The sequence below is a fragment of the Pholcus phalangioides genome, unplaced genomic scaffold (genome assembly GCF_987345545.1).
Source record: "Pholcus phalangioides strain wild (caught in Gottingen) unplaced genomic scaffold, Ppha-v1.0 ptg000010l_1, whole genome shotgun sequence".
In the NCBI taxonomy this organism is placed as follows: domain Eukaryota; kingdom Metazoa; phylum Arthropoda; class Arachnida; order Araneae; family Pholcidae; genus Pholcus; species Pholcus phalangioides.
This window is the reverse complement of record NW_028301603.1, coordinates 40,884,850-40,897,379: the sequence shown is the minus strand read 5'-3', so window position 1 is coordinate 40,897,379 and position 12,530 is coordinate 40,884,850. Positions and strand designations below refer to the sequence as shown.

General features: G+C 40.0%; 1 protein-coding gene across 4 annotated transcripts in view; it reads right to left on the bottom strand.

Annotated features, from left to right (window-relative positions):
• LOC149081476 (uncharacterized) overlaps positions 1–12,530 on the bottom strand; it is a 30,764-nt gene that overhangs the window by 3,568 nt on the left and 14,666 nt on the right. For all 4 annotated transcript variants that reach the window (XM_089238405.1, XM_089238402.1, XM_089238403.1 and 1 more), the window contains 6 exons: positions 11,299–11,415; positions 8,180–8,296; positions 6,402–6,518; positions 6,189–6,305; positions 5,083–5,196; positions 752–868 (listed from right to left, as the gene is read on the bottom strand). In XM_089238405.1, the coding sequence (XP_089094531.1) occupies positions 752–868; positions 5,083–5,196; positions 6,189–6,305; positions 6,402–6,518; positions 8,180–8,296; positions 11,299–11,415 (699 nt within the window). The remainder of the gene's footprint in view (positions 1–751; positions 869–5,082; positions 5,197–6,188; positions 6,306–6,401; positions 6,519–8,179; positions 8,297–11,298; positions 11,416–12,530) is intronic.

Here is a 12,530-nt window from a genome sequence, read left to right as displayed (position 1 = left end):
GGATTCCCCACTAAAAATCTGTGTATTGTGTCCCCGCTACTGGATGTGGGTCCCAGTATTTTATTCGTTGTAAAATTGATAAAAATGAAAAATTTTCGTGGCCCCTCACAGGGGGGTGGCCGATAAGGTTCCAGGTGAGGGCTCCATGGAAATGTTGACAGGTTCTAATTCTGTGCTCCTGGATGTATCTCATTCATTTTTGTTGTTTAACATTATAAACTTTTCAACACATCGGTAGCCCAAGATATATGCAGTGTGGGGCCCCCACTAAAATTCAGCGAATTGAATCTGGGGACCCCATGGGAAAGTTTTCTGGGGGTACTTGATGCATCTCATTTGTTTTTTGTTGCTTTATTATTATTTCTATTAAAATTCGCTTCTTCAGTAAGCTGGTGCTTTCACGTGTCCCTTTCCATAGCACGCTGATGAAATGGGATGAAATAAACAAGATATGTTTTGAAGAGAAGTGGGGGGGGGGGGGGGGGTTGGCCGCCAAAGGCGGCAGGGGTGCAGAGCCCCCTAGTTTTGCATGACGAGCACCATTCGGCTATAGTGCTGAGGTTGTGCTGTAAATTCTTTGATAAAATCGCTATCATCGGCGAAAAGTCTTATGGAAAAATTGATTGATAATGGCAGGTCATAAATATAAATTAGAAATAATAGAGAGATGTGAGAGGAACCGTACTAAAAGACTTAAATAATTAAGTGAAAGTGAAAATAACTTGCGGTTATTTCCCGAAGTTATACACACCTGTCTCGCAGTTCTTTCCCGTGGTGTGCGGAGGACAGATGCAAGTGTACTCGAAATCGCGTCCCGGTACGCAAGTTCCACCGTTGAAGCAAGGAGAGGACTCACAAGTACCGACCCCTGGAATGAAATGAAAGTAAAATTAGTCAACTGCATAAAAATGGTTTGCTACGTATTTATAAAAATAGTATAGGATATAAATATATGTATTGTATTTTATCATGTGTATATATAGTATTTAGTTTTTATAATTGCATTTTTAATTGGGTTGATGTATTTTACAAACATGCTATCAATATTTCTATGGGCATCATAATCTCAGCCACCTCGTTGGGCATTTTGCCTGTTGTGAATTTGTATTTATAAACAACTAGCTGATACCCGGCGACGTTGCCCGCCCTGTAAAAAATTTACATATATATAGCATATTAATTATTTCTTAATCAAATATTTCTGCATTAAGTACAAAAAAATTACTTTAAATATTTTAATTAAAAACTTCAGGCAATCGCTTGTGGATACGCAATATTTTTGTTTGTCCATCTGGTGTGTAGATGTACAAATTTTTGAGATTACCAACACGCGAACAGGCGACGTAAAGCTGTCCGTGTGAAAAACAGGGCTCAAGTAGGTTGATACCTGCCACTACTAACGACTGGCCTTGCGCTCTGTTGATTGTCATGGCAAAAGCTAAACGAATCGGGAACTGTAATCGCTTTAAAGTGAATGGCATTTCTTCAGTGATAATTGGGGTACGTGGAATGAAGACGTCTTCTCCTCCAGCACATCCAGTTAGAATCGTTGCTTCAATGATGTAATTGTGCAATTTCTTCACGCAGAGTCTGTTGCCATAGCAGAGTATCGGTGTCTCCAAATTTCTTAAAATCATTATAGGTGCTCCGACTTTGAGGGTCAAGTTGTGTGGTGGCACACCCGGAATATCCAAAGAATTCAGAAATTCTGCAGGATACAGAACTGTCTGCGCTGAGTCTCTCACTGTGTCAACCGATTTTTAAGATGTGGAGTCTCCCGGAATAATTTTTAGGATTTTTCCGCCGACTTTGTTCGCACTGCCATTTTTCGGTGCCAGAATCGCTCTCTCACACACAGCCGCTCATGGTTTGGGTGATTTTGTTGAATGTTTGGGAAGACGTGGTCTGCAAGTTCTCGAACTGAGTTTATATATATAATAACTGGCAAAATCCATTTGGGAACGTTATCAGTCCAGTGCTTGGGTTTACGGGAATTCTTCCATTGCTAAGTTTGATCAACTGATGTTTTGCCTGTTGTGGCGTTGTATTTGTATTTGTATTTGTATTGTATTTGAAAATGATAGCAGTGCTGAGTCATTTTGCAGTTGAACTCTAATGTTGGTGGATAATGATAATTTTTTAGCTTCGTGCCAGAGCGTTGATGTCCTAACAAACTCGAAGCGACCACCGATAGACAGCACCTTCACTTCCAACCCATCTCACTAATGGCAGTAAATTGCAATGTAGCGATATGGCCAGAGTTGGTGTTTGGTGAAGTAGAGTGCTGATGATTTGAGGCAAGCATTGAGTTCATCAGCTGGCGTTGAACATTTTTATTCCCAGTTTTATCGCCGTAGTTGTTGTTCTCTGTTGTTAGCGACGTCATATGTCCAGCTTCTGCAGCGAATATTATTCAAACTCCTTTTAAGCACTTTTTAAATTGAAACTATACCTCAACGATGGGTGGTTGATGAGATAAGGGCCACATTAGCACTTACAGGACACCCTGTATACATGCAAGCAAAAATATCTGGTGCTTCCCGGGTTTTTTTTAATTACTGGGAGGATTGGAAAAGTGGCAAACCATTATAAAGGAATAAACTGTTATACTGGCAGCATTAAAGATGTGACTAACCATTGTATAGGCATTGGTAATTTTGGTAATTTTTGTCGCACCACGGTCATTTTCTGCACACGAGGGCTAATTAGACCGGGACCTACAATTTATTGCCGATTCCGAACGGCAGGCTTGTTTTTTATACTCATCGGGAGGTTGGTGCGCTAACCCCTCGATGGGGGACTCCCTGCGGTAGCAATTTTTGCTGCGGTCAAGTCGCCGTTTTTTGTTGTACCCCTGCGTCAGGAAAGTTTTCCGACAAGGACGAACTGGGTATCGAACTCGCGACACCTCTAAACATCCTTTGGTACTTTAGGCGACCATCTTATCGACCGGGCTACCGCGCCCTTGTATAGGCATTATACACGTCTGAAACGCATTGTTGGGAACCACGGTAACCAAAGTAAACGTTCCGAAAGTGATTGTTGAGGCCCCCAAAACCATTGTTGCCCGACAGTTTTTTGCCCATTTCGGGCATTTGCCCAGCTCTGACGAACTTTTAAAGTAGCCTACGGTTCAATCCCGGACCTGTTTGGTATATATGCAAAATCTGGCAACGATCGGTCTAAAACCGTACATTTGTATAAAGAGCATACATACATACATACTTTCACATTTATATATAAGACTAGCTGATACCCGGCGACGTTGCCCGCCCCGTAAAAAATGTATATATGTATAGCTTATTAATTACTTCTTAATCAAAAAAATTTCTGCATCAAGTAAGAGAAAATTACTTTTATATTTAAATATTTCAATTAAAATCTTCAGGCAATCGCTTGTGGATACACAATATTTTTTCTTTTTCCATCTGGTGTGTAGATGTACAAATTTTTTCTATTACCAACACGCGAACAGGTGACGAAAAGGTGTGAAAAACAGGGCTCAAGTAAGTTGATACCTGCCACTGCTAACAACTGGCCTTGCACTTTGTTGATTGTCATGGCAAAAGTTAAACGAATCGGGAACTGTAATCGCTTGAAAGTGAATGGCATTTCTTCGGTGATGATTGGGATACGTGGAATGAAGACTTCTTTTTCTTTGTAACATCCAGTTAGAATCGTTGCTTCAATGATGCAATTGTGCAATTTCTTCACGCAGAGTCTGTTGCCATAGCAGAGTATCGGTGTCTCCAAATTTCTTAAAAGCATTACAGGTGCTCCGACTTTGAGGGTCAAATTGTGTGGTGGCACACCCGGAATATCCAAAGAGTTCAGAAATTCTGCAGGATACAGAACTGTCTGCGCTGTGTCTGTGACAGTGTCAACCGATTTGTAAGATGTGGAGTCTCCTGGAATAATTTTTAGGATTTTTTCGTTGATCTTGTTCACACTCATTTTTCGGTGCCAGAATTGCACTCTCACAAAGCCACTCATGGTTTCGGTGATTTTGTTGAATGTCTGGGAAGACTTTGTCTGCAAGTTCTTGAACTGAGTTTATATATATAATAACTGGCAAAATCCATTTGGGAACGTTATCAGTCCAGTGCTTGGGTCTACGGGAATTCTTCCATTGCCAAGTTTGATCAACTGATGTAAAAATGATAGCAGTACTGACTTATTTTGCAGTTGAACTCGCATGTTGGTGGATAATGATAATTTTTTAGCTTCGTGCCAGAGTGTTGATGTCCTAACAAACTTGAGGCGACCACCGATAGACAGAACCTTCACTTCCAGAACCATCTCACTAATGGCAGTAAATTGCAATGTAGCGATATGGCCAGAGTTGGTGTTTGGTGAAGTAGAGTGCTGATGATTTGAGGCAAGCATTGAGTTCATCAGCTGGCGTAGAACATTTTTATTCCCTGTTTTATCGTCGTAGTTGTTGTTCTCTGTTGTTAGTGACGTCAGATGTCCAGCTTCTGCAGCGAATATTATTCAAACTCCTTTTAAGCACTTTTTAAATTGAAACTATACCTCAACGATGGGTGGTTGATGAGATAAAGGCCACATTAGCACTTACAGGACACCCTGTATACATGCAAGCAAAAATATCTGGCGCTTCCAGGGTTTTCTTCAATTACTGGGAGTATTGGAGAAGAGCCAAACCATTATAAAGGAATAAACTGTAATGATGGCAGCGTTAAAGGTGTGACAAACCATTGTAAAGGTATATATTCACATCTGAAACGCATTGTTGGGAACCACGGTAACCAAAGTAAACATTCCGAAAGTAATTGTTGAGGGCCCCAAAACCATTGTTGCCCGACAGTTTTTCGCCCATTTCGGGCATTTGCCCAGCTCTGACGAACTTTTAAAGTACCCTACGGCTCAATCCCGGTTCTGTTTGGTATATATGCAAAATCTGGCGACGATCGGCCTAAAACTGTAGATTTGTATAAAGAGCATATATACATACATACATACTTTCACATTTATATATAAGATGCACATATACGATTAATGAATAACATTGAATGAATGATCCCGTTATAATGGAAGGGCAAAAAAATGTTACACACTCACTTTCTTCGCAGTTTTTGCCAGCGTATCCTAAACGACAGGAGCATTTATAGTCATTCTCACCTCTGTAACATATGCCGCCATTCTGACAGGGGTTAGGTATGCAAACATCTTTCTCTGAAAAAGAAATTGAACGTAACAGATAATTAACTATTCCTGTGTGTGTGGAGGTAACTCACATTAATGTCAAACCAAAGATAAAGGTGTCTTCGAACATTCGTATGGGCTTTTCACAGTACTTTGGGATGATATAGAATCCGGAAAATTCAATCTCTGTAACATTTCGCCGGCCGACGTTTTGGCACCGACATTTCGCCTCTAGCACATTTTGAACATATGTGTAGGTGAGCGACCACATGAGTGATCTAGCGAGTGGGTGACATAGTGATCAGGTGGGTGCCTAAGTGAGTCAGCTTTTAATACGAGAAATTCCTCAATCATTTACTCAGTTCGTAACGCACCCATTCACTCGGTCATTTATACTGTTATTCGACTCCTTCCGTGCCGAAATGCCAGGGGGGTCAAGTGTAGGGGGCGAAACGATCGGGTGCGAAATGTACCGGGACGAAATGTCGGGAGCTAAGTTTCCGTAAACCGAAATGATTTGCTCTGTGTTATTAATGATGTTAACTCTCCATAACAGTCCGAGAAAACGAGCTTCAAAAAGCATTATACAACGCGTTTACGGCTCGTCCTTTGTCCTCCTTCGCCACTAAAACCGGGATTACACTATAAAATTTTGATAAAATCCCTTTTATAAAACCCATAGGTCAAAGCCGAGCGAATGTAACCAATTTTTTTTCGGGCTTTATCAAAGATTTTTTACAAGACTTTCATAGTGTAATCCCGGGTTTCTATATAGTGTAATATACAGTGTTTCTGAAACACTTAAACAAGTGTTTTAGAAACTTGTTAAAAATAAATAAAATAACGATAACATTTTTTCATCTAATGTTAAAAATTCGAACACTTTGTTTGAAGGAAAGCTCCTGAATAGGAAGTTTCCGTGATAATATTAATTATATGTGAATTATCTGATTATTCAATATCCCTCCGTGTATAGGCATAGAGTAGATAAAAGCAGATAACATAGCGATATAGAAACCTACCAGTTTCGCAGTATCTTCCGGTGTGAGTTGCAAGGCAGGTGCATTCGAACTCTAACCCACTCTTCCTCCGGCAAGTGCCACCATTGAAACACGGCCCTGATGCACAAGGGTCAATTTCTAATTGGGTAAACAAGAAGATGGAGTCACTACAAATCACGTGCGTAGATAGAGTACAGAGTTTTCATGCAACAACTTTGTAAACTGAACAAGTACCGAGTTCGCAGTTGTTTCCTTCGTGCGTAGATGGACAGCTGCACGTGTATTTCAACCCATCCAGTTTGATACAAGTACCGCCATTCTGACACGGGTTGCTTGAACAAGGGTCTTTTGCTACATGAGTGCGGAAAATATATATATTAAACGTAGGAAAGATTTCACTACATAGTGATAGAGTTCTTGGGAAGAGTGAGAGGACGTCCAGATCCATTCACCGATCAACCGTTTCATGCCTCGCCAGTGGTAACGACCAGAAGTGAAAGAACACTGAACTAACTGTTCGTGTGGGACACATTTTGTATTCTTTCGTGCGTGTAGTTTCTTGGTTACAATATCGTGCACATGGACTCCTATATCATACATGATCACCCCATGACCCGTGGACCAAATATGACCCTCGGAGTCATCAGACGTGGCCCGCGACCCCAAACCTAATTTTAAAAAAAATGAACTAAACAGCACATTTGCAGATCACTTGAGTATCCCGAGGAGCACTTACAGATCACTTAATTTATTTACCCGTGACACAATCCCAGAGCACCTGAGGGATCCGCGACACAGTTCGAGGTAAATTAAGTGATCCCGACACATTTTTGGATCACTTACAAGCTCGCGACCCAGTTCCAGAGCAGTTGAGAGTGATCCATGACACAGTTCTAAAGCACGGATTGGCCGGTGACACATTTAAAAATCACTTGAGTAACCCGCGACATATATTCCATATCACTCAAGCGGCCCGCGACACATTTCGAGATAACTTAAGTGATCAGCGGCACATTTCTGGATCACTCAAGGGAGCTGTAACCATGGCTCCGCCCCAAGGGTGAGGAATGACAGTGCCCAGCCCTGGGGCTTGGAATGAATATTTCATCTTCTTTTTTTCACGCTATAAATTCATCATAAAGGAGTCCGGGAAATTCTGGTCTGGGAAACCGCAAAAGTTCCCTGCCTAGGGGCCCTGGATGCGAGAATGCTCCAGATCCCTTAAGTGGCTCGCGACATGTTTTCAAACTAATGAAATAGCTCACATCCTCCGAAAAATTGAGCACCCTTGACCAATATTATGGCTTTGATCCCGTGTTTTTCCATTAATTTAAGGGCAAGTTATGCGTTCGCCTCCGTGATGCCCTGTGATGTTCGAGTAGCAATACCTGAAACGAGATCGAATAATTTTTCACTTATGTTTTACCCAAAACATTAGCCTTTATTTGCAACCTTTGATTTAGTTCTTAAGCAGCTGGCGCCATCTCGAGAAATATGAACTAAATCAATTTCAAACTATTAACGCCAGTCAATTCAATTTCACCCTGTTACATCCACCCCCACTGTCGTTCGGAATTATTAACGCAATACTACATGATACGTAGCACTATGAGGATTTATCTAACCCTCTAAGTACTGATCTGACCAAAAAGTGACCTAACGTACACAGGCGCAATTGTTTTAGGGACCTAGAGAGACGGGTGGACTCGACATCTCCATGTTGGAATATGACACTACCAGGTTTTTGTTCTTGTTTTGTGCTAAAAGTGACGTCCATCCCTTGAATAAATGGACAGGATAAGAGGATCAACGATTGGCTATAACACTAACACTGACATCACATTTCGCTCGAAGATGGCGGATGCATCACGCCATGGTTTCAAGGAGTCCTAGGTTGATTGGACGACGAGTTTGATCAGTAATAAGAATAATATATTGAGTAATGTGTTTGAGTGATATAATAATTCACTTAAAAATTTACAAAAACTGTCACAAATTCTACAGATTTTTACCGATATCGCAATGGAGTCCATCGTGAGTTTCAGGGCAGTCGCACGTATAGGTTAGACCCGCTCCTCTGATGCAAGTGCCACCATTTTTGCAAGGAACGCTCAGACAAGGGTCGAGTTCTGTAAATGAGAAACAAATAAGAACCTTTATTATATAATCATGCAATACTTACATTGCATTCAATAAAAAATAATTGTCGTGAGATAGATTCAGGGACCCAATTTTTGACAGTAGAATGGCGGGACTATCAATTATACCTATAAAGGCTTCTGGCAGTCATTTTGACAGCTTTTTTTTAGGGCAAGATATTTAATTATACTAAAATTTTACAATAAAAAGTAACAAGTATGATCCCCTCATCTTTAATTCGTTAATTTTAAAGAAATATGCATTTTCTTAAGTCTACAGGATGTCTATAAAATGACTTTCCGACTCTGAATATGAAAATGCAGAGGGCAACTGTTAACAAGTTTTATCATGGAAAAGAAATACAGTCGAATCCCGTTTTAACGAATACCGTTATAGCGAAAATCTCGTTTTAACGAACACTTTTGTGATCCCTCAAATACGTTTGCATAGGAACAATGCAAACAACCTGAAATTTCTTTATAACGAAATTTCGTTATAACGAAGTGATTGCTCCGATCTCTTGGAGTTCGTTATAGCGGGATTCGACTGTAGATAAGCGTTGCACCGACATTGCACCGTTTTGATGATGTGTATATTTTTATATGTGTATCACGACCATTATGATACGCAGTTTACGGGACATTTCAATTTTCGCAATACTTTTTATAAAATTTCCCGTTTTCTCTCTTATTTTCAATGAGGCATTACTCGAAAATTTTTGAAATCGATAATTATTTTTTTTCATGACTTTGTCATAATTATTACAACATAATTTATATAATAATTAATTTTTTAGTCATGTATAAACATATTTGTCAAACATGTACGTTTTGTTTGGTGATTTACGCAAATTTTCACCCATTGCGTCTTGTGGAAGCTCCCCCACTTGGCGATTTCTCGGCAATTTTAGCGATAGTTGGCAATTTTCTTTTGAAATGTTTTTGGCGGTAATTGGCAATTTCACTTGCCCTTGACATTTTTTTTTTGCCTGTAATTAGCAATTTGACAATTGTTTTTTGCGATAATTTGTGCATTTTTATGAAGGAAATATGGTCAGCTTGGTAATTTATTGTGCGTATAGGTACAGTCGAATCCCGTTTTAACGAATACCGTTATAGCGAAAATCTCGTTTTAACGAACACTTTTCTAATCCCCCAAATAAGTTTACATAGGAACAATGCTAGGTAACCTGGAATACCTTTATAACGAAATTTCGCTTTAACGAAGTGATTCCTCCGGTCTCTTGGCGTTCGTTATAACGGGATTCAACTGTACTTTTCTAATGGAAATGGAACCCCTTGACGAGCCGTAGCTTACATACAACTAGCTATTAATGCTGCTTTTGCGCTTGAAAGGGCATCGAACATACACACAGTGATTTAGGAGGACTTGATTTATAATATTATGTTATTAATATATTTTACTCTAACTTTTAATGCAAAATGAATTGATAAATTATTGTACTTAAATTTATAATTAATATACGATTAATTTTCCAAATTGATTTAATAATTCTATTAAATACCATTTCTTCATTTCCCACATCTTCAGTTTCAACTAATTAGTAATTTTTTTTAAATGCACACATTTTCATGCGCATTTCTTTGGGAAATTCCTAACGAATCCGTACATGCCGGAACGTGTTGTGTGTGTGTGTGTCCACATACGTGGTTCTAACGTGCTAATGTTGGCAGAGTTGTGCTTGTTTCGTGTTCTTGCTGGCGCTCTCCGCCATCTGTTATTCCATATTTTGAATGTAGGTTCAGTTACTCCTTTCGACCACAGATGGCGTGTGAAGAATGTTGATGTTTATCGATAATGGGGGAGGGGGGATCAGTTTAATGCTAACAGAATAAAACACTGAGGGGAGGCACGGGGGGGGGCACCCCTGCCTCCAGATGGTTAGTTCATTGAGTATTGCCAAAATAAATCATTTTGGATTTTTTTTTTTTTTTTTGTAAACTTTCGATTTTAAAACATGATTCAACCAATTTAGTTCCGTTTAAATTAAAGTGCGGAAAGTAGGTATATGCTACGGCCAAAGTCCAAAATCTGCCAATTGGCGAAGTGGCCAATTTCGTTACAAATTGGTCCAGTCAATACCCGGAATTTTGGGCTTCGGCCAGCTAGTTCGCAGCCGCTGTGACGGACTCACGTCGCGAGGTGCCGGGGTCGAACTTCACCGTCGCCACAGTGGTGGTCGCCTGAAGTTGGTTTTCGTGGTTTCCAAGTTCAAGGAACGTGGTTGGTATCGAACTCTCCACACCTCTGAACATCGTTTGGTTCTTTAGGCGAGTATCTTACCGATTTGGGCTATCGCGTCGCCCAGAATTTTCATTAATTCAGTGTCCGAAACAGTGAGCAAGCATGTGGGTGACTGAAACAGTGTAGAAGTATGTGAATGTCCCAAAGATTGACCTAGAGCAGCGGTTCTGAACCGATGCTTCGTATAGCCCTTGGGGCTTCGTGTGTACTTCCCAAGGGGCTCCGCAGCCACTCTAAGAAAATAAAATAAATCAGTAATTTTGATAAAAATGAATAAAAAACGAGGCCTAAAGGGTTCCGCCATATAAACTGAAAGCTAAAAATAGCTCTTCGAGTCAAACAGGACTCCGACATCGAAGGGTGATCTTTTACGGGTAAGTTTCATGAAGGCTGTTTTTGAGATGTTTAAGGGTAGCTGCCAATCGGATATAGTGTTGAGGCTGTGCTGGAGGAAAAATCTTGGTCGAATCTGCAGTAAATTCTTTTGGTGAGATGGGAAGCGGGGCGTGTCCGGTCCTTTGATGTAAATTCTTTGATTAATAACGCAATCATCGGCGAAAAGACTTACGGAGCAATTGATTGATAATGGTAGGTCATAAATATAAATGGCGACAATGGTCAAGGAAATTAGACAATTAAAATGAAAGAAGGCCGGCAGAACCATAAATACGTCTCTGGTGCTATACATGATATGGGAAACGTGTACGAGAATTTGAAAAAAAATTACCAGTTTCACAGTTCCTTCCTGTATTACTCTGACGGCATTTGCAAACGTAATTTAGGCCTTGGCCGCGTTGACACGTTCCACCATTGAAGCATGGAGACGAAGCACACGGATCGATCTCTAGAAGAAAAAACACTGGACGTGAATATCACATGATAGGTCGACTTGAATCATACATAATGTTACGAAGGCCGGTTGTAACAATCACAATTAGACAAAAATACGATTCAAATAAAGTACTTAACTCCAGATTAATTTTCCTTCTTGTTCATTCCGCACCTATCTCACTGTTCAACAGATTAAAAATTACATGCTCATTTAATTACGTTAGGTGGCAAGTAGTGAAGAGGGAAGAGTCTGTAATTAACTTACCGCCGCCAGGCAGAGGGGTCAAAGTCGCATGCATAAAGCATTAGTGAATAGCAGAGTAATACATATTTAACAGATATGTAACACATCAAAACTTTTCCTTGTTATGATTCGTTAGCTACTTAGCCTGGATATGGTTATTAGCGTAATTCAAAGTTTGTTTTCGTGATGATTAGATCATCGTTTGTAGATACAGTTCAACATCAAATCTATATAATAAGGGCTGTTTCATGACTCGCCGGAGTTGGTACCAGCTGACGTCATGCGTGTGACGTCATTGCTTAAACAGCGCCGATTGCGCCCGCTTTGCTTTCCTCTTAATTGCGATAGTTTGCAATCACTACTGCACATTTCGCTGAATTATTTCCAAAATTATCTTTTGGTTTATTGTTATTAGTATATCTCTGTTTATTCGTGCCCGGAAAATTCACCGAAATGATTCACCAAAATACGATTCTCCGCTAAGAAAATTCACCGAATATTTTTTCGGCCCGAAATATACTGATAAATCGAATTTTCTTTCGATGTTATGCCTAAACTAATATTTGAAAAGAAAAGTGATAACCAATTGATAAGCACTGAAAACCAAATATTTGTTTCGGCATAACATCCAGAATTTCTTAGTATATTTCGGGCCGAAAAAATACCATGTCTTAATAAAAAAAAAAGCCGCCAACTGGGGCGAAAATTGCTGTAGTTAGAAGAAGGCTGCTATCATGTCTCCACTCAGCGCTTCACGCTATTAATTCGTGTTATAAGGAATTGAAGAGCGTGTCTCTGGCTTTTCTTCAACATTTCAAACACTTAAAAGATACATTTCATGCATTTCAGAGGGTGTGAAATGCATGTATGCATACGGTTTCTTC